The sequence below is a fragment of the Stegostoma tigrinum genome, chromosome 2, assembly GCF_030684315.1.
Source record: "Stegostoma tigrinum isolate sSteTig4 chromosome 2, sSteTig4.hap1, whole genome shotgun sequence".
NCBI lineage: Eukaryota > Metazoa > Chordata > Chondrichthyes > Orectolobiformes > Stegostomatidae > Stegostoma > Stegostoma tigrinum.
The window spans coordinates 28,419,961-28,446,640 of NC_081355.1; the positions used below are offsets into that span (position 1 = coordinate 28,419,961).

General features: G+C 42.2%; 1 protein-coding gene across 3 annotated transcripts in view; it reads right to left on the reverse strand.

Moving 5' to 3' along the window:
* eepd1 (endonuclease/exonuclease/phosphatase family domain containing 1) overlaps positions 1-26,680 on the reverse strand; it is a 151,115-nt gene that overhangs the window by 88,064 nt on the left and 36,371 nt on the right. For all 3 annotated transcript variants that reach the window (XM_048520090.2, XM_048520072.2, XM_048520082.2), the window contains exon 3: positions 10,380-11,970. In XM_048520090.2, the coding sequence (XP_048376047.1) occupies positions 10,380-11,242 (863 nt within the window). In that variant the 5' untranslated portion in view covers positions 11,243-11,970. The remainder of the gene's footprint in view (positions 1-10,379; positions 11,971-26,680) is intronic.

Sequence of the window (26,680 nt, forward strand, 5' to 3'; positions counted from 1 at the left end):
AACAATGAAATTCACAGGAAACAAGTCACAGTTGTGTAGTGAAGTGCTAGAGTAGTTATGTACTTTTGCTCTGGAGTGGGATACAAACACTAAAGCCTTCATACCTGAATCCAAGTTTACATGCCAGTGGTTTAATGTTCAATTTTCAACTTACTGCATTTGCTGCAATGGCCTATGCTCTTGTGATCCAGTCATTTCAGATTTGTTCATTCTATTTGTATGCAATTTGTGTGATTGATTGATTGGCACCGAAATATGCAGCGCTGCAAAATTTTACTGGTAACTGTAACAACCTGAAAATGATACTGTGTTGAAGCAATGTGTCCTCTCTACATACATGCAGTATGAGACCCCGCATAAAGACTCAAGTATTTCTTCCAATTAGTAACAAAACACAAGCTCTTGCCTGCTGTTTAGTTTTTGAAGTTACTTCAGTTATCAAAAGGATATGAATAACTACTTCTATCTGTAAAACATATCACATTCTCACAATTGTGTTTTCTTTTAAAAACATTCCAGACTTCAGAAAGAACAAGCCTGTAATTATATCATGCCTTTCACATTGCCAGGATATCCCAAGTTGACTTTACAGTTGATGAAATGGTTTTGAAGAGCCTTTCTGGGGGTGAAAACATGGCAGCCAATTTTCATACAGCAAGGTACCATAAGCAGCAACGATCAGGTAATGTGAATGGAAGAGTCCACTTTTCAATACTCTCTTATGAACTTTATCAACTTCATAAAAATGAGTATCAACAGCACAAGAATCTGTTCTGGGTCCTCTTCTATTTGTGATTTTTGTAAATGATTTGGGTTTAGGAGTGGAAGGGTGGATTAGTAAGTTCAGGAATGATACAAAGGTGGGTGGATTTGTGGGCAGTGAAGAGGGCTGTTCTAAGTTACAGAGGGACATTGATAGGATGCAGTGCTGGGCTGAGAAGTGGCAGATGGAGTTTAACCCTGAAAAGTGTGAGGTGACTCATTTTGGAAGGACAAAAAAGCAGAATACAGGGTTAACGGAAAGATTCTTGGGAGTGTGGAGGTGCAGAGGGATCTTGGGGTTCAGGTCCACAATTCCCTGAAAGCTGCCACCCAGGTGGATAGAGTTGTTAAGAAGGCATGTGCAGTGTTAGCTTTCATTAATAGAGGGATTGAGTTTAAGAGCTGTGAAGTTATACTCCAGCTATACAAAACCTCGATTTGGCCACATGTGGAGTATTGTGTTCAGTTCTGGTCGCCTCATTATAGGAAAGATGTGGACGCATTGGAAAAGGTACACAGGAGATCTACCAGGATGTTGTGTGGAGTGAAGGCAAGGTCTTACGAGGAAAGGCTGAAAGAGCTAGGGCTTCTCTCTTTAGAACGACGAAGGACAAGGGGTGACTTGATAGAGGTGTACAAAACGATCAGAGATATAGATAGAGTGGACAGGCAGAGACTTTTTCCTCGGGTGGAGGTAGCTATTATGAGGGGGCATAGTTTTAAAGTGAGTGAAGGTAGATCTAGGGGAGACGTCAGAGGCAGGTTCTTTACTCGGAGAGTGAGAGCATGGAATGCACTGCCGGAGAGGGTAGTGAAGTCTACCTCAATAGGGGCATTTAAGTGGCTTTAGATAGGCATACTAGTTTCTGAAAATGGAGAACTGTGACCAATGGTGTTCCACAGAGATCCTGTTGGGACCACTGTTGTTTGTGATATACATAAATGATCTGGAGGAAAGTAGAGATGGTCTGATTAGCAAGTTGCAGATGACACTAAGATTGGTGGAGTAGCAGATAGTGAAGGGGACTGTCGGAGAATGCAGCAGAATATAGATAGATTGGAGAGTTGGGCAGAGAAATGGCAGATGGAGTTCAATCCAGGCAAATGAGACGTGATGCATTTTGGAAGATCCAATTCAAGAGTGAATTGTATGGTAAATGGAAAAGCCCTGGGGAAAACTGATACAGAGAGACATCTGGGTGTTCAGGTCTATTCTACCCTGAAGGTGGCAGCGCAGGTGGATAGAGTGGTCAAAAAGGCATACAGCATGCTTTCACTCATTGGTCGGGGTATTGAGTTACAAGAGTTGGCAGGTCCTGTTACTTTGGTTCGACCACATTTGGAATATTGCGTACAGCTCCAGTCGCCACATTACCAAAAGGATGTGGATGGTTTGGAAAGAGTGCAGAGGAGGTTCACCAGGATGTTACCTGGTATGGAGGGCACTAGCTATGAAAAGAGGTTAAGTAGATTAGGATTATTTACATTAGAAAGACAGAGGTTGAGGGGGGATCTGATTGAGGTCTACTAAACCATGAGACGTATAGACAGAGTGGATAGCAATAAACTTTTTCCCAGAGTGGGAGACTCAATTACGCGGGGTCACGATTTCAAGATGAGAGAGGAAAAGTTTAAGGGAGATATGTGTGGAAAGTTCTTTGTGCAGAGGGTAGTGGTTGCCTGGAATGTGTTGCCAGCGGAGATGGTAGAGGCGGGCACAATAGCTGAAGAGATACATGAATGGGCAAGGAGCAAAGGGATACAGATCCTTGGTAAATAGGCGGCAGGTTTAGTTAGAGGATCTAGATCGGCGCAAGCTTGAAGGGCTGAAGGGCCTGTTCCCGTGCTGTAATTTTCTTTGTTCTTTGGTATGTGCATGATAGTATAATGTAGGGGTGGAAGTTAGATAGACCCTAGATTTAGGGTAAAAGTTTGGCATAACATCGTGGGCCGAAGGACCTGTACTGTTCTAGGTTCTTGCAAAACTTATGCAGGAGTCAAGATTGATGCACATTTGCTGCACTTTATTAAATTAATAAGCTCTAGATTTTACTCCACACAACACGCTGCTAAGTTCACCACACACCAGTCGACCATTTAGGGCAGAGGAGCCTGCACATTGTGTCGTTAACTGTTCAGATCGGCCAAATTTTCCCTGTTCTCAAAGACCTCTCAGCAAACAGTTCACTTTAAACAGAGTTAGTGCCAACACTGTGAAACAGGCTGGGAAAAACATTGTCATCTGGCAACCTCCATTACACTGGAACAATGAGAACCTTTCTGTTACTGAAAGCAAAATTACACTCGCGATTAAACTCCAGACAGTTTCCACTTCTGGTTAAACCATTATGTAAGTGCAGTCCAAAGTACTGTGACTTATGCAAAGCCTGAATGGGTTGTGGAGGGGGTTTCAGGGAGAAGACGCTGGTCTTGGAGGTACTTTCTCAGTCTGCATAATCTCTTTTAACACAAACAGGAGCAGGAGTTGTCATTTAGCTTCTTCAGCCTGCTCCAGCATTCAGTTAGATTATTGCTAATCTGCACCGCACCTCCAAATGACACCTTTGCTCTCTATATCATTTAAAATATTTACCAAACAAAATTCTATTGCTCTTGCTCAAGAGCTGCAACTGACCTAACATCACATTCCCTTTTGGAGGGACAATGTGCCAAGATGCTATTAGACTTTCTCAGACACAAAAGTGTTTCCCAATTTCTCTTCTGAGCGGCCTAGCTCTAATTTTTAAATGACGTTCCTTTTTCCTGGATTCCCACATCAGAAGAAATAGTTATTTTTATGTTTACCCTATTAAGCCCTTTTAACCTTTTTTAAATGTACCTCAATCAGACTAACTTTTTTTAAAATCTTCAAAGCAATTCATACAATTTCTCATCTTCATTTACCTCATAAATATAGCACTACTAACCTTCAGATGAAATAAATCTGTACTGGAACCCTTTCAAGGCCAATATTGGTTAATGCACCAAACTGAAGGCTAGACTTAAGATGAGATCGGACCTTGATCCAACAGAGCCAAATTTCCTCAATTAACAAAGAGTTAACAAAGACTTTTTCTGATTCCTCTTTACGCCCACCTCCTTAATTTTATGACATCAATTTAAATGTATTCTCTTTGTAATTCACTGCCAACCTGATATATTTATGCTTAAATAAAACAAAGAACTGCAAATGCTGGAAATCTGAAACAACAGAAATTGCCGGAGAAATGCAGCATGTCTGGCACCATCTGTGGTGAGAAAGCAGAGCTAACGTTTCGCGTCCAGTGAACCATCTTTGGAACTCACACCATATTTATGCTTAAATTGCTCGAGTTTGGGTTACACAGTCAAACTCCAGATTGCAGTTAGCCAATGGGGCAAGCCTGCAGGAGCAACAAGTTTTTTTAAATTAAACCAGCTCTTTCAAAAAGCTGCCTTAAAGGTGCTGACAAGCTGAACTTTGCGGTTGTCCTCCTATTACACAAAACAAAACATGTCAGGACACAACAATATGGGCATGTGCTTTCTGCTATTTAAAAAGGGACTGTATTGATGAAGAAAGGAGAGTTTGCATTGAACAAGTTAGTCAGGTGTGATGGACACACAATTAGTATTCAATGATCCATGTTAAAATCATTCAAATGTGAGCACCAGATCTGCCAGCAGCGTTTGCCACACCCCTCAACACAGACAACTACTTTGAAACTGTCAAAGTGGCCGTACTCCCTTTGGTTGCTAAGGCCAAGTACCATTGGAAAACTTTGAGTCCACACTGACTCTCTGAAGAGCATCCCACCCAGACCCATTCCCCTACCCTATATCTGTGCATTTCCTATGGCGAAACCACTTAGCCTGCACGTCTTTAGACTGTCGGAGGAAACCCATGCAGGCACAGGAAGAATGTGCAAACTCCACACAGTTGCCCAATGGTGGACTTGAATCAGCTAACTACTGAGCACCATGCTGCCAATGATAAGATATGATAGTTAATGGGTGGGAGTTGGGGGTGTGGGGTGGTGGGGGGCTAGGGCATTGGAGGCTGGAGGTCATGCAATTAAATCGTAAGCACCAGTCTAGGTGAATATCAGATTTGGGTCCCTGAGCATTAAATTCAAGGCTCAGAAAGATTCTGGTATAGATCATGGCTCATTCAGCCTTGGAAGTGACTGAAAATGAGTACCTAAACAGACACTCCTTTTGCAGAAAGGAGACTGACAGTTGCAGCTAAGATGACACTGCTTTTTCTGGGGTGAGTAAGGGATGCTGCACAAACATGGATTTAGAAAATGTTTGCTGTATAATTTACACCTCCATGTAATTTTCTGTACAACCTCTGAACGAAGAAATAACTTGCACACTGATGAAAGCATACAGGAGTTGTCATACTGATGCAGCTCCTCTCTCTCCTGCTCCCTTCAAAAAAAATCCCAACAAACGAGCTCCATAGTGCTTATACACACATTGCAGATATATTGCAGAGATAAACAATGTTTATATTGCAGCACTTTTCATAAACTATTGGCCCTGTCATTCATTCTGAAAACCAAAATATGCATTGCATTAACTTGCACTATTCAGTGAACATGCTAAATCATCCCACATTTACAATCCACCCATTTTCAGTGCACTGCCAATTCTGGTCAAATGGTTCATTGTATGACCTCCAGTCTCCAATGTCCTATCCTCACATTAACTATCATATCACATCATGGGCAGCACAATGGCCTAGTGGTTAGCACTGCTGCCTCACAGCACCAGGACCCGGGTTTGATTCCACCCTTGGGTAACTGTCTGTGTGGAATCCGCACATTCTCCCCGTGTTTGCGTGGGTTTCTTTCAGGTGTTCTGGTTTCCTCCCGCAGTCCAAAGACGAGCAGGTATGTGGTTTATGGGGGATGGGTCTGGATGGGATGCTGTGATGGTCGGTGCAGTCTTGTTGAGCCACAAGGTCTGTTTCCACAATGTAGGGATTCTATGAATCTATGTGTAGGTTAAGTCGTTTGGCTGCGGGAATTGCACAGTTACAGGGATCAGGTAGGGGGTATGGGTCTGGATGGGATGCTGTTCAAACAGCGTGTGTGGACTCGCTGGGCTGAATGACTGGCTTTCACTCCGCAGGGATTCGATGATATCCTACCTAGATCAGTTCTTACTCGTACCAATGGAAAAACACAAATCTAGTTCACCATTCCATGAATAAGTCTTGATAAGCAGTCAAAGAGCTTTTTAATCTCCCATCTAAAATAATTTTTAGTGTCTCGATGGTCTTCCTTCTGGACTGTATATAGCACTGTCCAGAAGTCTAATGTTCAAATCCTAAGGCCAGTAGGCTAACCCCCAGGATTGGCGATCAAAGTTCCATCTACATTCCCTTTGTGCACATGGCCTGCTTTTGCAGTATGTCATCTTTTTGGTGTACATGGCCCGTTTGTTTCATTGTCTGGTCCCAATAGGATTGCTGCACAATTTTATGCGTGACATCTTAAAGAGACTGTGAGTCAGGTACAGCTGATTTATTACCTGTGGGATCAGACCTCAATTGCTGTGCAGCGCTGTGCAGCCGTGCACCCGCACAGCTTAGAAGGAACACTGAACATAGTGGAAAAGCAGCAGCCTGATTGTAAAATAACTGGACTAGTATTTCTGAACTCGGGGTACATTGACTCAAATCTCACTGTGCTAAATGGTGAAATCTGGCTACTATTCAAAAGCAAAGAAAAACCTAGCCAAATGATAATCATGTTAAAAAAATGTCCATCTGATTCACTAATGCCATTCAGGGAAGTAAATCTGTCATTCTCACGTGGTCTGGCCTACATGTAACTCCAAACCCACAGCAATGAAGTTGACTCTGAGCAATTAGGATTTAGTCAGTGATGTCCACATTCTATGAATGAATAATAAAACAAATCTATAACAGAATGAATCAGCATAGTGCTCCATCCAAGGCAACAACTCTGTTTAACGACAATTGCAGAAGGATGTGCCAACAGGCAAGCCTAAAATTAGGTGGCATACTGGTAAAGCTACAACACAGGTTTAGATGCAGGCTAAAATAGCAGAAGCAGAGTGGAATAGAGGCAGCTAAGCTCAGATATGTTCTGTACCGAAGAAGCAGGATAAATCTCATTGGCTAATTACCCATCAGTCCTCTCATCAACACAGTGATGGGAGGGGTCACTGCCATCAAGTGAGAATAATCCACCAACAGCCTGCTCACTGATGCAGGTTGTTTCCACCACTGCTACTCCACTCCTGGACTCATTACAACCATGATCCAAACAGATGAAATAAAACTGAACTCTAAAGGTGAGGTCAGAGCGATTACCCTTAACATTAAAGTAGCTTTTCATTAAGTATGGCATCAAGGAACTCTATCAGATTTCGAATCAGTGGGAATTGAGGGATATTTCCCCACAACAAGGAGTCATACTTACTACACAGCAAGATCATGGCCTGATGGAAGACCAGTGTCCTCACTTCAAGAGTTCCTGAACCTGGTGTCCTAGGCCTATCAGTCTTCAGTTCTTTCATAATGACTTCCCCTCCATCATACAGTCAGAAGTGGAGACATTTGCTGATGATAACACCACTCAACTCCTTGAGTACTGGTGCAGCCCGTGTCTTTATATGCTAACACCCGGACCAAATTCTGGCTTGGGCAAAGAATATTCATGTCACACAAGTTCCAGGCAAAAACTACTCTAACAAAAGAGAATCTAACCACCTCTCCTTGATATTTAATTCCTTTTTGTCTATCTTTTCACCCACCCTCATTTCGGAGACTCCAGCTATGGACTTCAGTCTGTTGCTCGTAGGCAAATTACAGCAGTGGTTTGCAGCCATTTACTGCTGGTCAGTCGACCAGGAAGCTCTTCCACTCTTACGACCTGTCAACAATCATACTGGAAGGATTTGTGACTGATAATTAACACATTTGGCCACATTACAAACACATCTTCTGTGATCGAAGGTAACAGAGTCCTTACAGTGTGGAAGCTGGGTTTTTGGCCATCAAGTCCACATCAACCCTCCAAAAAGCAGTCCACCCACAGCCAACCCTGTGTAACCCTGCACTTGCCGTGGACAATCCACCTAGCCTGCACATCTTTGGACTGTGGGAGCAAACCAGAGCACAGAGGAAACCCACACAGACATGGGGAGAGTATGCAAACTCCACACAGACAGTTGCCTGAGGGTGGAAATGAACCCAGGTCACTGGTACTTTAATGCAGCAGTGCTTACTGCCGTGCCACCCGTGCTAATAAAGGCCTTGGCATGGTTGATTTCTGGTACAGAGGTAGGAATGCTACCACTGTGTAACTGGGCCATCTTAATGGCAATCCCCCACAATTACCCTCCTGTGAGTTGATAAGAAATTGAGCTCGAGCAGGCATACAAATACTGTGGCTACAAAAGCAGGTCAAAAGCTAGGAATCTCACAGCAAATAGCTCATCTCCTCTCTTCCCAAAAACTGTTTTTGTTCCTGTTTTACAGCATCTGCAAAGTGCTGGAAAAGCTCAGCAGGTCTGGCAGCATCTATGGAGGAAAAGAAAAAAAAAGAAAGAGTTAACGTTTCGGCTCTGGTGACCCTTCCGCAGAACACCGGACCTGAAACGTTAACTGTTTTTTCCTTCACAGATATCCTCTCTTCCCAAAGCCTGCCCATCAACTGCAAAGCACAAGTCAGGAGTGTGATGGAATACACTGCACTTGTCTTGGAGTATGGCTGCATTCCAACTCTAGGCATTTGATAGCATGCAAAGCAAAGCAGCACACTTTATTACCACCCCATCCTCCACCCTCCACCACTGATACACAAATGGCAGCAGTGCGCACCATTTACAAGATGAACCATAGTAACTCACCAAGGCTCCGTCTACAGCACTTGCTAAATTCACGACCGGAAAAGAAGGATAAAAGGCAGCGGATACATGGGGTGACGAGGCATATTACATAAATACTAAGTTGTATAGCATCCCGAATTAGAACTGCATCAGCACGTCTTCATTGCCACTGAGTCAAAAATCCCTTCGTAACAGCACTCTGGGACTACCTACAACACCTGTTTAAGAAGGCAGCCCAGCAGCATCTAATCAGGGGAAATTTGAGATGGACAACAAATGCTGGCCTAGTTTGTGACCTCACATCTCAAAATTAAAAGGAAAATCCCCGAGGTTTGCCACTACCAAAGAGTTATTACTAGGTGCAACATTTGGCAAACCAGCTGCTGCTCTGAGATATTTTGAGGGAAGCATCGAAGGGAGAGGAAAAGTGGAAAAACTCTCTTCCAAAGAGCACTTCGGCCCCACAGAGTGGAAGCTTAAGGAGTCACTTTCAAAACTCCCTTCGGGACGTGGAAGAGGAGTCTCAAACACAATAAAAATCAGACCATCTATAACGTGCTCCTGACTTCAGTCCAACCAACGTTACATTAAACTCTCTGAACTAAAGCTGGTTCAATCCCATTTACAGCACAGCGTTCAGACCTGGTTACCAAAGAAAGGATATACCCGTTATGGAACTTGTACAGTGCAGATTCACTAGAATAATATCTGGGCTAAAAGAGACTACATTACAAGGCACAGATTTGCATACTCAAAACTTGTATTCTTGAAATGTAAACCATTAAGGGATGATTTAATTCACATTGCCTAAGGTGACTGAATGAATTGACAAGGTGAGGGAATACGGAACAAACTTGAAATTAGAGTCATGCTGTTCTGCAGTGATGTAGGAATTCATAAAATGTCTCCAGAACTACCACCCTGAGGCTGGCTCAATTTCCAAGTTCAACATCGAAACTGAGAAAATCTAAAGGTTGTTAAAGATTAAGGAAGGAAGTTGGGTGGATAAAGTTAAGTGTCATCTAATTGAAAGACAGAACAGGCTCACAAGGATGATACTCTCTTTCCTGATTTTGAACCTCTAGTTCTGATTGAAAACTTTTGCCAGGAATGATGTCCATTTCTGACTCTACAATGTGCCTGGAAAATCCTTTAGTTTTCTTTAGCTATCTGAAACCAGCTGGATTGAGAGTCCAAGTGAATTCTGAAATGGGAGATCACATTTTGAAGATATCTTACCCACTAGAAGGAATGCAGGATGCCATTCTAAAATAAGGACAGCCACCCCCTTCCATTTGGCTGAGGGCGAGTGAAGAAGAGAGGCATTCTGAGTGCAATATACTTTATCTGAAGTTAAACCTACCTCATAACCCCCAATGTTGAACCAAGTTTGTTTTTCGTATTCACCAAAGAGCAAATGCACAAATCTGCAATGTCAGTTTTCAACATTTTTTGTTTGTTTAGCAAGCAAAAAGGCAAGCAACTGCAATCTATAGCCCAGCCTAATGTTCTTTGAGTTGTTGACCGAACCATTTGTATTTAACGTTGAACTGCACTGTTAGAGAAATGCAATGAGTGAAACATACTTGAAAAAAGATTCCTGGAAGGTTGCCAATGGAAAATAGGCTCATTAAAACCATAAGCATACGACAGACCAAATGGTTTTTAAGAGAAAATACAAGCAAAACAGGTCAAAATATTGGAGAAGAGGGCTACGCATGGAGAGCCTTTGAAAACCAGATGGAAAAGCCCACAAAAACAAAGCTCACCTGTTCTCCAAAAGGCTCATGCACACCACCTCTCTCACCCCAGGGTTACTGGCCTTTTCAATTGAGCAGTCCTGTAGATTCCAAGTGGCCAGCCTCAGGACACGCTCACCATCTCTCAGTCCACTAAAAACCTCCACGTTTGGCCGCGTTGAGATGATCTGAGTTGGCCCACCAGGAGGAAGGTCCAGGTCCTCACTCTGCAGACTGAGTGAAGTGGGGCTAGGCCGAGGCTTGGCTGTGAAATCGATGCCACCATTGGCCGTGTGGGTGGACGTGGGCCGTGAACACTCTGCAACAATGCGAGGCCGGACTGTATCCAGCAGCGACGAGCTGACAGACGTTACTTTCAACAGGTCTTCAACAGTTTCAAATGGTCCGCACTCTTTCCGGTAACGCACAATACCTCGCGCAATTCTGTCGCTGATCCCCTGCAGGTTCGTCAGTTGGGACACTGTAGCAGTGTTAACATTGATCCGACTGGCAGAGGAAAGTGTTTCAGAGTAGGGATCCTTTCGCGTGGAACTGGGCGAGTGCTGAGCTGAGCCAATGCTTTTACTGTTTGACACGCATATCTCCAGCTTAACCTGCTCCAACCTGGCAGCACCAATACCACTCACCAGTGCCAAATCCTCAACTTTTTTAAACCCGCCGATACACTCCCGGTACTCCACAATATTCTGCGCCACCATCCGGTTCACCCCTGGGAGGGTCATAAGCTCCTCTTCAGTGGCTGTGTTGATGTTGAGTCGCTCCTGATTTACCAGAATATTGCTGAAGTTACATGCTGCACTGAACTTGCGATTCTGGCCTATCTCCAATGGATCTTTGGGGATTGAACGGTGGCAGCCTAGGTTCCCTCCCATTGTTAGTCAAACATGAGCACCAAAAGTCTGCAAAAACAAAAATCATTCACTCTCTCTCTCTGTCTCTGTCTCACTCTGCAATTAAGAGCTGCTCTCACACGGGGTTTTGAGACTCAGCAGTCACATTTGTCTGCATTTACTCGTGATACTACTACAGACTGGAAAATACTTTTGTCCTGTAGTTACCCCGAGCAGAACAAATCAGTTCCCAGCTAACCACACAGTGCACACAGGTTTCCTCAAGACAGTTAATGCACTCTCTTTCAAATTCCACTTCCTCCACAGCAGCGTGTTTGTTTCTCAATAAGCTGCTTATATCCTTGTTGCGTTAGGTTGCTGAATCCAGAGATGTAAAGCAGGCACTGTGCCAGCCCTGCTGTCAAATCACTGTGCAGTATTAGCCTCGCTCATGAATGCCCATCATCTCGAGTAGGTGGAGCCCACTGCATTTAGTTGACAAATCGTAATAGCTTGAGGGCAAGTCACATGATATCAGATCTAATGACAGAGTGCAGATTTTCACAACCAAACAACGGGAGCTTTGCAGTTAAGAGGCAGAGTTTCTGTACCGTTCCATTAATTCCCTAGCCGTCGATGTTTCTTCAATCTTCATCCAGTGAGAGACATTCAAACCATGCCTTCCTTCGCTTCCCAAAATGAAATATACTTGCTGTTTTCACTCAAACTGGTGGCTGGTGTGTTTGGGGAGCTGAGCAGCTTTCTGGCCTCTGTGAAAATAGACAGGAGTCAGTTAATGTACTGCAGTTACAGCATGTGCAGATTCAGACCCAATGAAATTTAATTGCAGCTAAAACGGGCTCAAGTGCATTACAGTTACCTTTACAAAAAGAATCACATACCTGGAACAGTATGTTTCAAATCTCACCATTCCCATAACTATCACAATTACCTTAATTGTAATTAGTAAAAGTTTGAGTTCAGATCAATGACAATAAGTATTTTTAGTGAAATTTGCAAATACCAACCATCATCCATTAACTGGTTGGAATGATAGGTCACCAAACTTTGATAATGTTACAAGTAAAGGAGCTGAAGCATCTGCTAAAATATATTCAGCAATATTAAGTTGAAAGATAAAGTACAACACTCAAAGTTGCGGCTGGGTTCCTAAAAACTTCAACTTTAAGTGAAATGACCTAAGCAAATCCTATTTTTGGTTTAAAACCAGTGTTAAACCTGGAGTTTGCATCTGTAGCATCTTCCTCCACAGAAAAAGAAAATTTAAACATTATACAGTGTAAGTTAAAGTACTTTTATACTATTAACTTTTAATTTTCTAAATAAAGAACATTGAAAGAAAATACATTTTAAAATATACAGTAGTGAAGCTTCTTCTCGAGTACCGTGTGCAGTTCTGGTCACCCTGTTATAGGAAGGATATTATTAAACTGGAGCGGGTTCAGAAAAGAATTACCAGGATGTTGCCAGGAATGGAAGGTTTGAGTTATAAAAATAGACTGGAAAGACTGGGACTTTCTCTACTGGAGCATAAGAGGTTGAAGGGTGACCTTATTGAGGTTCATAAAATCACGAGGGGCATGGATAAACTGAATAACAAGAGTCTTTTCCCTAGGGTGAAGGAGTTCAAAACTAGGGGACATATTTTTAAGGCGAGAGGAGAAAGATTTAAAATGGACCTGACAGCTGTTTTTACACAGAGTAGTTAGCGTGTGGAATGACTTGCCAGAGAAAGTGGTGAATGCAATACAGTTACGAAGTTTAAGAGACATTTGGATAAGTGCATGAATAGGCAAGGTTTAAAGTGATATGGGCCAAATGCAAGCAGGTGTAACTAGTTTAGTCTGGGAATGTGGTTGGACCAAAGGGTCTGTTTCCATGCTGTATGACTCTTTAAACCTTTGTCTCACTGACCATCCAAACCTACAGCCTCTACTGTTCCAAGCCTCACCATCTCGTCTATCCGTCTCGCTAAATCTCCCATTTCCTGACTTTGCCACTTGCCAAGTCCCCCTCAGAACCCTCACTGTGAATGAGGCAGCAGCAACATGAGAACCTAAAGACATGAATTCAGGAATTTTACGGCCTCAGCTCAGTCTTCTGCATGGTTTAGGCCCGTCACATCCTCAGAGGTCTGGCTTTAGATGTGACTAGACCTGACCTCCGACCATCCATGAATGCAAATGAAGATTCCAAAGTCCGAACTTCAGGGCTGTGTAAGTGCGCGTCTCAAGCAGTGCAGAAGCATCAAAAGCCTCACTGCAGTCACCTCCCCAGGGTCCCAGCACAGTGAGGGGTCAAGAGAGGGAAGCGGTGACCAGACTCAGAGAGCCAAAGTTTCAGTGGTGGGTAGAAGAGTAAGTTTGGGAGTGGGAGAAGCTGCACGTCAGAGGGTCAATAACAAGAGATAACACATACTGCTTCAAATAGCATCAATTGGGTCTCAGCCTGAAACCATACTGCCATCAAATGGCTCAGAGCCAAATCACGCAACAGGCCTCATTAACTGAACAATAGTGAAATCAAACCACATGAAACAGGGCAACATTAAATAATAGGAATCAATGTTGAAGAGGTACTTGGTATGCCTGTTTAAACAAATAAAACAACAAATAGGATCTTCGCTTCTCTATCGGCAAACAATTCCTAAAGCTGTCACAATTCAGACAACCTTTGAGGTGTAACAGCACCACTTACTTCAATGTTTTTTAAAACTCTCCCAAGGGATACAGACGTCACTGTCACAACCAGCAATCTTTGCCAATGCTATTTTATCCTTAAGGAGGTGGTGATGAACCACTTTCTTGAACCGCTTGAGTCAATACATCTGGTGCCAATACATGCATAACACTGTTAAGGAAGTTTCAATAGCTTTGCCGACATAGTGAAGAAATGGCAACATAATTCCAAGGCATGATGGTGTATCATTTGGACAGGAACTTCCAAGTCATTGCGTTCCCATACATCTGCTGACCCTGTCTTTCTGAGAGGTTAAAATTGCAGGTCTGATTGTCTCTTGTCAGACACAGATACTGCCTGCTTCTTGTATGGCTTGAAAGTTACTTGCCACTTATCAGCTCAAGCCTGACTTTTGTCCAGCTCTTCCTGCACTAATTGCTTTTGTATTGGAGAAGCCATAAATGATACTGAACACTGGATAATACTTAGTAAACATCCTCACTTCTGAGATGCTGGGGCAAGGCAGGTTGTTGTTAAAGCAGTTGAACATGGTCAGGCCTAGACACCAGCCTCAGGAACTCCCACAGCAAAGTTCTAGGAATGAAATGAGTGACCTCCACTAACCACAACCATCTTTCTTGTGCTAGCTATGACTCCATCCAACGGACAGCTTTCAGGCCAATTCCCACTGACTTCAATTTTACCAGGGCACCTCGGTAAACCACTCAAAAAAATGCTGCCTTGAAGTCACTTTCACTAAGGGACAATCACTTTCACCTCTCTCCAAGTTCAGTACCACATATTTGATAGTATATAAGTCCGACTAATCTTACAGCAATGCAAAGGTGAAAACCAGTTTCTTTCTAAAAGTCTGGGGTGATTAACATTACTCTAAAACACCTCAGAACATGTAGGATCCAGTATACAAATGGACTCAGTCAGAACCAAGGACTTTTCTCTGGGAAGATTCTCTATTTTAATTACTTCTCCATTTCCACCCAAAAGCTTTAGTGATCCAGCACAGTTGCACTTATTAGAGAACAGACTAATAGAATCAAACACAGATGAGTCAAACCCATTGAAAACTACACTTAGCTCTTTTGCCCTCTTGGACCAAAGCTGCAATAAGATTTGGCACTGAGAGGCCCTGGAAGAATCCAAACTCTGCATCAGTGAGCAGATTATTTGACGTGCAAGTGCTGTTTGAGGGCAATGTTGACGACACCATCCATCACATTGTTGATGATTGGAGAAGAGGCTGATGGGCAATTATTTGCCAGATTGGATTTCGTTCACCTTTTAAGCCAAGATCCCTTGTCAATTTTCCATAATTTCATAAATTTTGGGTAGACGCTAACATTTTAGCTGTACAACATGGTGACTGATACATGTAATTATGGGGCACAAGTCTTCATCACTACCACCCAAACACTGTTAAAGCCCTTAGCCTTTGTGATATCCAGTGCCTTCAGCCATTTCTTATTAGCACGTAGAATGAATTAAAATTGTCTAAAGACCAGTATCTTCCATACTGAAGACTTCAGGACCAATGCAGAGTTGAAACAAACAGCACTTATTGTTGAGGATGTTTGCAAATCTTTCAGCTGTGTCTTTTGGCTCCTCCATTATTAAAAATATGGACATTCATGGAACTCTCTCTTCCTGATAATCATTTAATTGTCCACCACCATTCAGGACTGGCAAGACTACGGGCCTCTGATCCAAACTGTTTATTTTTCCTAGATCCTGGATGTCTACAATGGAGATATCAGAGATTCTCCAAAGTTGATGCAATGCTGTCAATTTACAACTCACACTTACATGAACAAAAACATAAATTATTAGAAAAACCCTCAGCAGGTCTGGCAGCATAATTAACACTTTGGGTCCAGTGACTCTTCTTCAGAAAATTTTTACACAATCATGCACGAATAGTAAAATTGTTGCAGAAAACAATGACTCAGCTTTCCTTGGATAACTATCATGTTTTCTGAAAAGACGACCGGACCCCCGGGAGCGTGCTACAGTATTTGCTTGGGATTTCCCTTTATTGTAGCATTTGAAAACCACCGTTTAAAATTGTAAACAGCTATAGCATGCATAAGTGCAAATCCGTCCACGTACACAAACATACAATTCAAGCTTTATAGAATGCTTTAAAAGTAACCAAATCTGTTGCCAACTTCTACATGACAAAATAGGCAAACTGAGTCTAATTATGGCATGAAAGGTCATTTTTACCTCCAAAATGTATACTTATTCATAAAATCATGCAAATACGTTATATAATGTCAACTTTGAATTGTTATGTAATGTGAAAGCAACATCAGTGCATTTGATATTACAAGTTATGTTTACAATGCACTTAAATTTAATGCCAAATCCAAATATTCTCTGGTGCATTAAACGGATTGTTTTACACAGCCTGCAACCCCTTTTAAGTCCTATGGCAGAAGAAGCCTTACACTGTCACCTATTTCCCCTGAGCCTCAGCAACAGCTGCACCAAGCTGTATAGCATCACCATTATTACGGTACAAGATATCATACCTATAACATCCATTCAAGGAACTTCATGCATATCTCATTCCAGTATCGCACCACATTTACATAGCAGTCCAGCTCACATTGGTAGCTGGCTTTATGCAAATAATATGCTAGTTTATATCTATCCTTCTTGAATATAATTAACTTACTTACCTTCCATTATTATATCACTCATATTGCTTTTACACAACTCAGATGTAACCTCCTTTCTAGTGCCCTCTTCTTTTTCTAAATTACTGAATTACTTATTCAGTTAGCCCAGCAAATAACACTTATCCTCTATTAACTATAGTTCTCCTCTCCCAGGATGCTCCACCTTACTTATGACCATTTTCTTCTCACTGATATATTTGATGCAGAACTTTTACAATCTTTTAAAAATACTAAGACTTATCCCTCATAACCCTTTACAGCTGTTCTTATTAGGCATTGTGGCCCTTCCAAACCTCTTCTACAATTCACTGAGGTTATGGCTCATCTGTAGCTTTACTCCATTTCTCCCACACGTCCCCTATCTTTAATACATTCATCAGTCATAATTTGCCTACGGCCTGTAGCATTTTAAAACTGAAAGTATTCTCGACAAAATAATTAAGTAATTTTGCAATTCTTGAAAATATAACCTGGGGTTCCAAGTTCTCTTTCTACCTTGTTTTCATAGCTGAATTCAAACATTTAAGACTCATTATATTACAATGTCATATGGTGCACCTTCATTGTGACCATAGACTGTTCAATTAGCTTCTTGCGACATCCATATAACATAGAACATAGAAAAGTACAGCACAGTACAGGCCCTTCGGCCCACGATGTTGTGCCGTGGAATAATCCTAATCCAAAAATAAAATAACCTAACCTACATTCCCCTCAATTCATTGCTGTCCATGTGCATGTCCAGCAGTCGCTTAAATGTCACTAATGACTCCGCTTCCACGACTACCACTGGCAAACTATTCCATGCGCTCACAACTGTCTGGGTAAAGAACCTCCCTCTGACATCTCCTCTATACCTTCCTCCTAACACCTTAAAACTATGACCCCTTGTGGCAGTCAATCCTGCCCTGGGGAACAGTCTCTGGCTACCGACTCTATCCATGCCTCTCATTACCTTCTACACCTCGATCAGGTCACCTCTCTTCCTCCTTCTCTCCAGAGGGAAAAGTCCGAGCTCAGTCAACCTCTCCTCGTAAGACAAGCCCTCCAGTCCAGGCAGCATCCTGGTAAACCTCCTTTGCACCTTCTCCAAAGCCTCCACATCTTTCCCATAATAGGGCGACCAGAACTGGACACAATATTCCAAGTGTGGTCTCACCAGGGTTTTGTAGAGCTGCAGCATAACCTCACGGCTCTTAAACTCGATCCCCCTGTTAATGAAAGCCAAAACACCATATACTTTCTTAACAACCTTATCCACCTGGGTGGCAACTTTGAGGGAGCTATGCACTTGAACACCAAGATCCCGCTGTTCCTCCACACTGCCGAGAATCCTGCCTTTAATCCCATATTCAGCATTTAAATTCGACCATCCAAAATGCATCACTTTGCATTTATCCAGGTTGAACTCCATCTGCCATTTCTCAGACAAGCTATGCATACTGTCAATGTCTCGCTAAAGCCTGCAATAGCCCTCGATACTATCAACGGCACCTCCAACCTTTGTGTCATCAGCAAACATACGAACCCACCCCTCAACCTCCTCATCCAAGTCATTTATAAAGACTACAAAGAGCAGAGGCCCAAGAACAGAGCCCTGCGGGACACCACTCAACACTGGCCTCCAGGCAGAATACTTACCATCTACAACCACTCTCTGCCCCCCGTCAGCCAACCAATTCTGAACCCAGACAGCCAAATCATCCTGTATCCCATACCGCCTGACTTTATGAATGAGCCTGCCGTGGGGAACCTTATCAAATGCCTTAGCAACCTCCTTTCTCGCTTCTCGGAGCAACCTAGGATAAATGCTATGTGTAGATGTGTAGATCAACCAGCATCAAATGTTGAGTCATTTGGTGAAATTAAGACTTTGGCCTTCTGATGTGCTTATAATCGCTGAAATAAGCATGTTAGTCAAAACAACATCAAAAACTAAGTAATTTGGTGAAGTTGTGATTTTTGCCTTCTGAAGAGTTTATCTGACGGAAATAAGCATGGTGCTAGGGATTCCAGTTATCCCTAGTGAGAAAGTTTGATTGAGGACATTTGAATTATTAAAAAAACGTGTTTGGATGGATTACCATGACACCCTCCCATATGCTGAGGAGACAGGGAACAATTGATAGGGACGACATGAACAAATAGGTCTTACCATTGTTAACCATACACTGTTAACCATGAATTCAGCTCCTCTCATATCTGGCTGCAGCAGTAAAAGTCCCTGTCCTTTCATTTGTTAATTTTTAATTGGCCCTTTCCACACTGACTGAACATGGAAAGGAAGACCTGACTGTAAATCTCTTCAGTTAAGCGTTCATGTTCTGTCAGATGATGACAGGGCAGATTAGAGTGAAGTTCTGAAGATCAAAACAAGGTCCTCCAATCTATTTCCTTTTTATTTTCAGACTCATCTAGCTGATAAGATTATTTCCCATCTTTAAGAATGTAGTCCAACAATTTTTTTTTCTGAATTGTTGCAGTCAGTGTGCTGAAAGTGTTCCATAAACCTTTTTAGGTAGTGTTTCAAGATTCTGCAATTTATATTTATATAGTGTCATTAATGTGGAAAATATTCTAAGCTGCTTCAGAGAGACAATGACACCCTCCTGATATTACGTATTTCAGAGCGATAGTTGCTACTTCAACTTCCGCATTCCAGAACATAATTATGATCATTTGTCTGCAATCAGCAACAGACACAAAGGCAAAGAAAGGCATTGTTTTCCAATTACTTCCCTATTTTCAAAGAGGAAAGAGAAAAAGGAACCTAGCAGTTTTTACAAATTTTGCTTCAATCTCACTTATTAACATACAGACACATTCTGGTTGAACCCACTGGTGAGGACTAGTGGGGTAACATTCCCATGCTTGCTGAAGCAGCTCCATTGGTTATGAAGGAAGCCCACAGATTTGCAGAGGAGCCTGTAGAGGAGTCACAGGATTCATAGAATCCCTACAGTGCAGATAGAGGAAGTTCAGCCCATCAAGTCTGCACTGCCCCTCTGAAAAGCATCATACCCTGACCCACATTCCCATATGCTGTAACACTGCATTTATCATGGCCAATCCAGCCAGCCTGGACGTATGGAGCAATATCGCGTCAATCCACATAAACTGCGTATCTTAGACTGTGGGAGAAAACCACCGCACCCAGTGGAAACCCATGTAGACAGTCCCCAATTGCTGTGAGGCAGCAGTGCTCACCACTGAGCCCACTGTGCCTCCAGCAGCTTATCAAATGTAGCAGCATCTATGGAGAGTTAACATTTCTGGTCTGCCATCTTTCTTCAGAACAGAGGTTACAGACCTGAAACATTAACACTGTTTTTCTCTCCACACATGCTGCCAGGGGCAGCATTTCTTGTTCGTACTTTCAGACTTTCAGCATCTGCAGTTCTTTTACTTTGAAGTCCCAAGTATTTACACTAGATGTTGTGCCTAGCTGATAATGAAAAAGTGACCATTCTTGTTGGCATGTTTGTTATAAAAACTTGTATGCATTCCAGCTAAGTCCAATGCTTGACAATGAACTAATAGCTAACAAGTCAGGTGCCTTCAAAAGACTGTGTGGAAACCTGGCTTTCAGTTTTTATTTATACGCTGCGGTAAGTATAAACATTCAGAGGTAATCGTGACAATCCAATGTAATTGATTCCGGAACATTAGTTGCTACCTCAATCTCCACTTTCTAGAATAAAAATCATGGTTAGCTTGCCACAAAGAGTATCACTTTTCAATAAGGGATATTCCTTGATAAATAAACAAAACATCTTGTCAACAATAAGCCACCCAGAAGGCTATGTTTCTTTTAGGCTTAACAAAGCATTGCTTCAATTCCTACAGAGGTGCTTTTCAATCACAGGACAAAAACCTTACTTAGAACACCAATTGTACACTTTCCTTCCGAAAGACATTGAGAACTGCTTCAGGAACTCGATCTCATCTCCACTAATCTAACTATCATAGATACATTTACCAATGAAAACACTGGTGAAAGTAATCACTAGACAGTTCTTGTGTAGATTAAGTCCTGTCTTCACATTGAGAATAACCTTACACATGTTGCTTGGCACTACCACTGTGGTGAATGGGATAGGTTGCGAGGAGAATGAAGAACTCAGGGCTGAACATTTAACAGGCAATGTGGGCCATCAGTAGCAGCAAAATTGCATTCAACTGCAATCTGTAACCTCAGGGCCGAACACATCATCCACTCTATCAGTATCAAGCAAGGAGATCAATGCTGGTTCAATGAAACATGCAGGTGCTCGTATCAGGAACAGCACTAGGCATACAAAAAAATGAAATGTCAACCTGGTGAAGGTTCAACAGAAGACTACTTGCACGCAAACTGCAAAACCTAATCTCACATCCAGCAGATCAAGTCTACGCACTGCAGTCTTGCCACATCCAGTTGTGAATGAGGATGGACAATTAAACAAACAGGAAGAACAGGCTTCATAAATTTCTCATCTTCAATGTGGGAATGGTAGCACATCAGCGCAATCGGCAAGGATGAAACGTTTGCAACAAGACAGAAGTTCTCAGTGGATGATCCATCATGTACTCCTCCCGAGATCCTCAGCATCACAGATACCAGTCTCCAGCCAATTCAATTTAGTTCACATGATATCAAGAAATGACTGAAGGTGCTGTACACTTCGAAGGCTATGGACCTCGACAAGATTCGGCAATAACGCCACGACATGTATTCCAGAATTAGCCATATGTGCTAATCAGGCTATTTCAATAACCCTGCAACACTAGCATCTACCTGACAATGTGGAAACTTGTCCAGATTTGTCTGTTCCATTAAAAAAAAGTAAGACAAATCCAAACTATCCAGTTACTGCCCTTTTACTCAATTCTTAATTGCTAGCTAAGTAAGGGGGTTGACAGTGCCTTCAAGTAACATTTACACATCAATAACCTGCTTACTGTTCTTCAATTTAGATCCCACCAGACCCACTTAATGCCTGACATCATTAGAGCCCAGCTCAATCATGGAAACAAGAACTGAATTCCAGAAGCGAATTGGGAGCCTGACATCAAGACAGAACTTCATTGATTGTAGCATCATGGAGCCCCAACAAAACCGGAGTCAGGAATGAAAAAGGGAAAAATAAAACATCCACTCGTTGAAGTCATACCTAGCTCAAAGGAAATTGTCTATGATTGTTGGAGAGTAATCATCTGTGTCTCAGGTCATCTTTGCAAGAATCATTGGCCCAACTAATACCGTTCCCACTAGTGGCAAAATCTTGAAGTGCGGACGCAGTTACAGAATAAAAGGGCACTCATTTATAAGTGAAATGTAAGGAAGTTTCTTCACCTACAGCATAGCCAATGTCTAGAATTCTCAATCCTAGAAAGTTGTGAAGACTAGATCAGCGAAAGCATTTACAGAGGAGGTAGATAGATTTTTAAACACCAAGAATTTGAGGGGTAGGACACACAGGCATAAAAGAGGTCTTGGGGTCTGCTGCAGATCTGCCATTTTTGTTCTTTATTCATTCACACAACGAGGATGTTGCTGGCTGGGCAGCATTCATTGTCCATTCCTAACTGAGGGCAGTTAAGAGTCAACACATTGCTGTGGGTCTGGAGCCATGTGTAGGCCAGACCAGGTAAGGATGGGCAGTTTGAGGATATATGATTGGGGGTGATTTACTGGTGCAGTTTGAGATCTGGCTGACAGAAAAGAGTACGAATAAATGGGTCATTCAGCAAATGGCAGACTGCACCTCATGGGGTACTGTAAGGATCAATGCTTGGACCATTGCTATTCACAATCTATACAAATAAATTGCATATGGGGCCTAAATATAATAGTTCCAATTGAGCTAATGATATAAAACAAGTGAGTAATGAGAGTTGCGAGGAGTATTCAAAGAAGCTTCAAGGAGATTTAGACAGGTGAAGTATGTAGGCAAGAACATGTCAGATGCAGTATGATGCTGAACAATGTGAACTTTTCCATTTTGGAAGTATTTCCAAAATGGTAAGAGCTTGACAAGGATTATCATCAAAAGGAATCTAGGTATCCATGTTCAGAAGTCACTGAATGCTTGCTGCATATTAGCTTACATATTAGCAATGTAGAAAGTGAATGATTTGTTGGCCTTTGTTACAAGAATATCTGAGTACCGGAGAAAAGAAGGCTTGATGTAATTATAGAGAACCTTGGTGAGACTACACATAGAGAATTGGGTACAGTTTTGGTCTCCTTACTTAATGAATGACATACTTGTCACTGCAAGGGTGTAATGAAAGTTCACCAGACTAAGTCCTATGATGTGAAATCAAAGTGGTTGGGTATATATTTTGAAGATTTTAGAAGGATTTTCTGCAGTCAACTTGTCAAAGAATATAAATTGTTACAGGCTTGACAGGATAATGCAGGAAGGAGAAGGTTTTAGAACTGGGGTTCTAAATACCAAGGAGGTCATTTACAATGAGATTGGGGGAAGAGGGGTGGGGAGTTTATTTTCCCACTCACAGCATGGGTAAATCTTTATAATTCCCAACCACAGAGGACTGCTGAGGCTAGTCATCAAGTATGCTCAAGAAAGATATTTGCTAGACATTACAGGAAAAAAATCATATGGAGAGAGATCAGCGGCAATCTAATGGAACAACAGGACAGGTTTGAGGGGCCAAATGGCCTATCCCTGCTATGAATGCCCCAACAGCCACATCCTGAGGGCTACCAGAAACATTACTAAACAGAACAGCCTTTTAAACGCTGTAGATGCAAGAGCAGATATTAGGCTGGGAATGTGGTGACAAGTCAGTCCCAAATCCTGTCCCACTATCTAAAAGGCAAGGGTCAGGAGAATGATGGAGTGTCTTGATGCTTGGAATTCTAGCAGCACTCAGGAAGCTCAACAGCATCCAAGACAACAAAGCTCACTTGCTTCGTACTCCTTTTACCGGCCTTGTCATTTTATCCTTCCTCTACTGATGCACAGTAGCACCAGTATGTACTGTCTAGAAAATACAACTCTGCAGCAACTCAGCAAGACTCCTCTGATAACTGCTACCAAAACCACACAATCTCTACCACATACAAGGACCAGTGCAGAAGATGCATGGCAATACCAGAACCTGCAAGCTCCCTCCAAGCCACTCCTTGTCCTGACTCAGTTATATCATCATTCCTTCAGTGTCTCTGAGTCAACATTCTGGAACTCCCATCCAAATATCTGTGTGTGTCTACCTACACCTCAAGGACTGCAGTGGTTTGAGAAGGCAGCTTATCATCACCTTCTCCAAATGTAATTAGGATGGATGACAAATGCTAGCAATACACATATCCCATGGAAGAATAAAAGTTAATAAGGCAATGAAAGCAACAAGCCTTGCCTAACTGGAGACTGGTGATGAACTTAGAGATTGAAAGAAAAGAAAGAAAATTTAAGGAGGAGGTTTGAAGGGAGGGCAACTGCAATGAGGCTATGAGGAATATAAATGCTGACAAACCACTGCAGCAGAGAGTGGAGGGGCGAGAGTTTATATCCTGTTCTTTCATGCTGCCAAGTTTAAAATAGTAACTGCATTGCTGTAGCAATGTCTATCACAGAAACGATTACTCTACGCAGAGTGGCGTACCTTTCTCCTTCAATCTATGACTCCCCCTACTGGAACATATACATAATTTAGAAATTTGCCAAAATCTCCAGCACCTGCAGTGCCTATTACCTCTGAAACAGTTTCTACCTATCTTGATGCCCGACTCTACCTCCGTCTATCATCTAAGTTCACATTTGTAGATTGATCACCACCTTCATGGGAGTGTACGCTTTGAAGAAACTTTAGACTATAGCATGAATCATCACACATCCTTTCATCTGTCCTGGCTAATCACAAGCAACTCTGTAACAATTCAAACAGAAGGACAGGGAACTGTACAAACAATCAAAAGAGTTCACTTAAACTGGCCACTACTTAAATTTTGTACAAAACACTGATGGTTATGCTAAACCTCCCTGTTGGATCTGCAATACACATTCAGCAAATGAGAACAGATGCACACTATGGAATAATTTGCAGCTCTTTCATGTTTGTGAATACAAATAATTCTAGTGTGCACAAACAAAAGATGAGGGGCAGAGTGGTATCGTGGTAAAGTCACTGTTTGGTAATTCAGAGGCTATTATTCTCTACACATGGGTTCAAATTTAAAATTCAATACCAAAAATCTGCAATGTAAAGCTAGTCTTAGAAATTATGACCGCGAAATTCTCATCTGTTGTTGTAAAAACCCATCTGGTTCACAAACACCCTTTAAGGTTTAAAGAAAATCTGCCATTCTTCCCATGCCTGGCCGATTTGTGACTCCAAGCCCACGGCAGTGTTGATGACTCTTAACTGCTCTTTGGAATGGCCTAGAAAGCCATTCAGTTCAGGCAATGTTAATAAACACTGACCTTGCCAGAGTCACTCACATTTCATGAAAGAATACATTTAAAACCAAACAAAAATGCTCTAAAGATAACAAAGTGTGGAGCTGGATGAACACAGCAGGCCAAGCACATCTTAGGAGCACAAAAGCTGACGTTCTGGGCCTAGATCCTTCTGAAATAAAACCAGAAAATGCTATAAATCAGTGGGTCAGGCAGCATCTGTAGAGAGGGAAGCAAAATTAGCATTTCAGGTCATGTTCTTTCCTCAGAACTGAAAGGAGATGGATTTTACTGCATTTACAACCGAGGATCTGATCACATTCCAACTCGATAATCAGGCTTCCTCTGTGGGTGGGAGCAGGGCGAAGGGGAGAAATATCCAAGCAGACTAAAAGTGGCAAAAGTACGCTGATGATCTTAGCTACCAAGCTAAAACCCTAAGTTGTGGACTAGTCTTCTTGCTATTGACACCTGCACTGCTGATACGTTCAGCATCAAGTGAAAACCTCATCAGACTATCTCTGCAACTTCCTCCACCCCTTCAATGGTCAGATCTCTGTGCTTCTCAAAATCTGGTCTCTTGTAGCTTGCCATATTCCATCACCCACTGTTATTAGTGGAGCCTTCAGCTTTCTAGGACTCAAGAGCTGGTAGTTCCTCCTGCTAAGATCCTTGCCCTTCTTCAAGACACTTCTTGTAACCGCCTTCTTTGGCCAAGATTTTGGCATCCAATTTCATAATAATCTTAAAAGGCACTACACAAAATGACATTGGCCTTATTCAGTATTGTAAATTCATTCTAACTGAATGGTCAATGCTAGTGGGTGTACACTGAATAACCTCTTCATTTAATCTTGCCAGCATCTCCTATTCTCTTTTTTTAAGCTTTCCAATTCTCTAAGAATATTGACTATAAAACATCTAACACTTCACTCTCTACTTCTGGATGAGCACATTTCGCTGGATAAAAGGTTGGTCGCATCACACACAGAAGTTATGTGATTTGTTTCTCCACATTACAGCAGCAGCCCACCACTCCAGCCCCAGTTTAGGCTTGTTTCCATGCATTTGGACTGATCACATTTATTTACTTTCTGCCTCTTCTTATGTCAAATAACTTAACAGTAGGTGCTTTCCCTTCATGCAGTAAGAATTCTGTGCCCTCAAGTCATGCTAAGAAAAGTAAACTGAATAGGCTTCCACTTGGACTACTCACAGCAGTGAATCATGAAGCAGAAACTGTGCAATATAGGTTGCATGGCTCATATGCAGGGCCGTCCAGTGATTATCACACAATATTTTTATCTGTCAATTGGTAGAGCTAAATATATAGAGCAATTCACAAGTACAACATTTTCCAAGTCAATTGAAATCCAGGCTAACATCACTTATGTGTGCAAGAAATGGTCTTTTAGAGATGACACCAATCCATTCTGGAATATCTCAGCAGTGATGAGCTCTTGCAAGTGGTAGAAAGTGGCTAGACTGGGCTGACAGGGGCACCGCGATGCAGGGGAGGTAGTTAATGACACGGGTTTGGTAGAATGCAGCGAGAAAATACACCAGGCCCCACAGAGAGAAATACCACCATGAAACTTGACACTTAGTTTAAAAAAAACATAAGATTTAGCCCATTCTCTCCATCTGCCTTTCGACTCAATGAGTGCCCATTA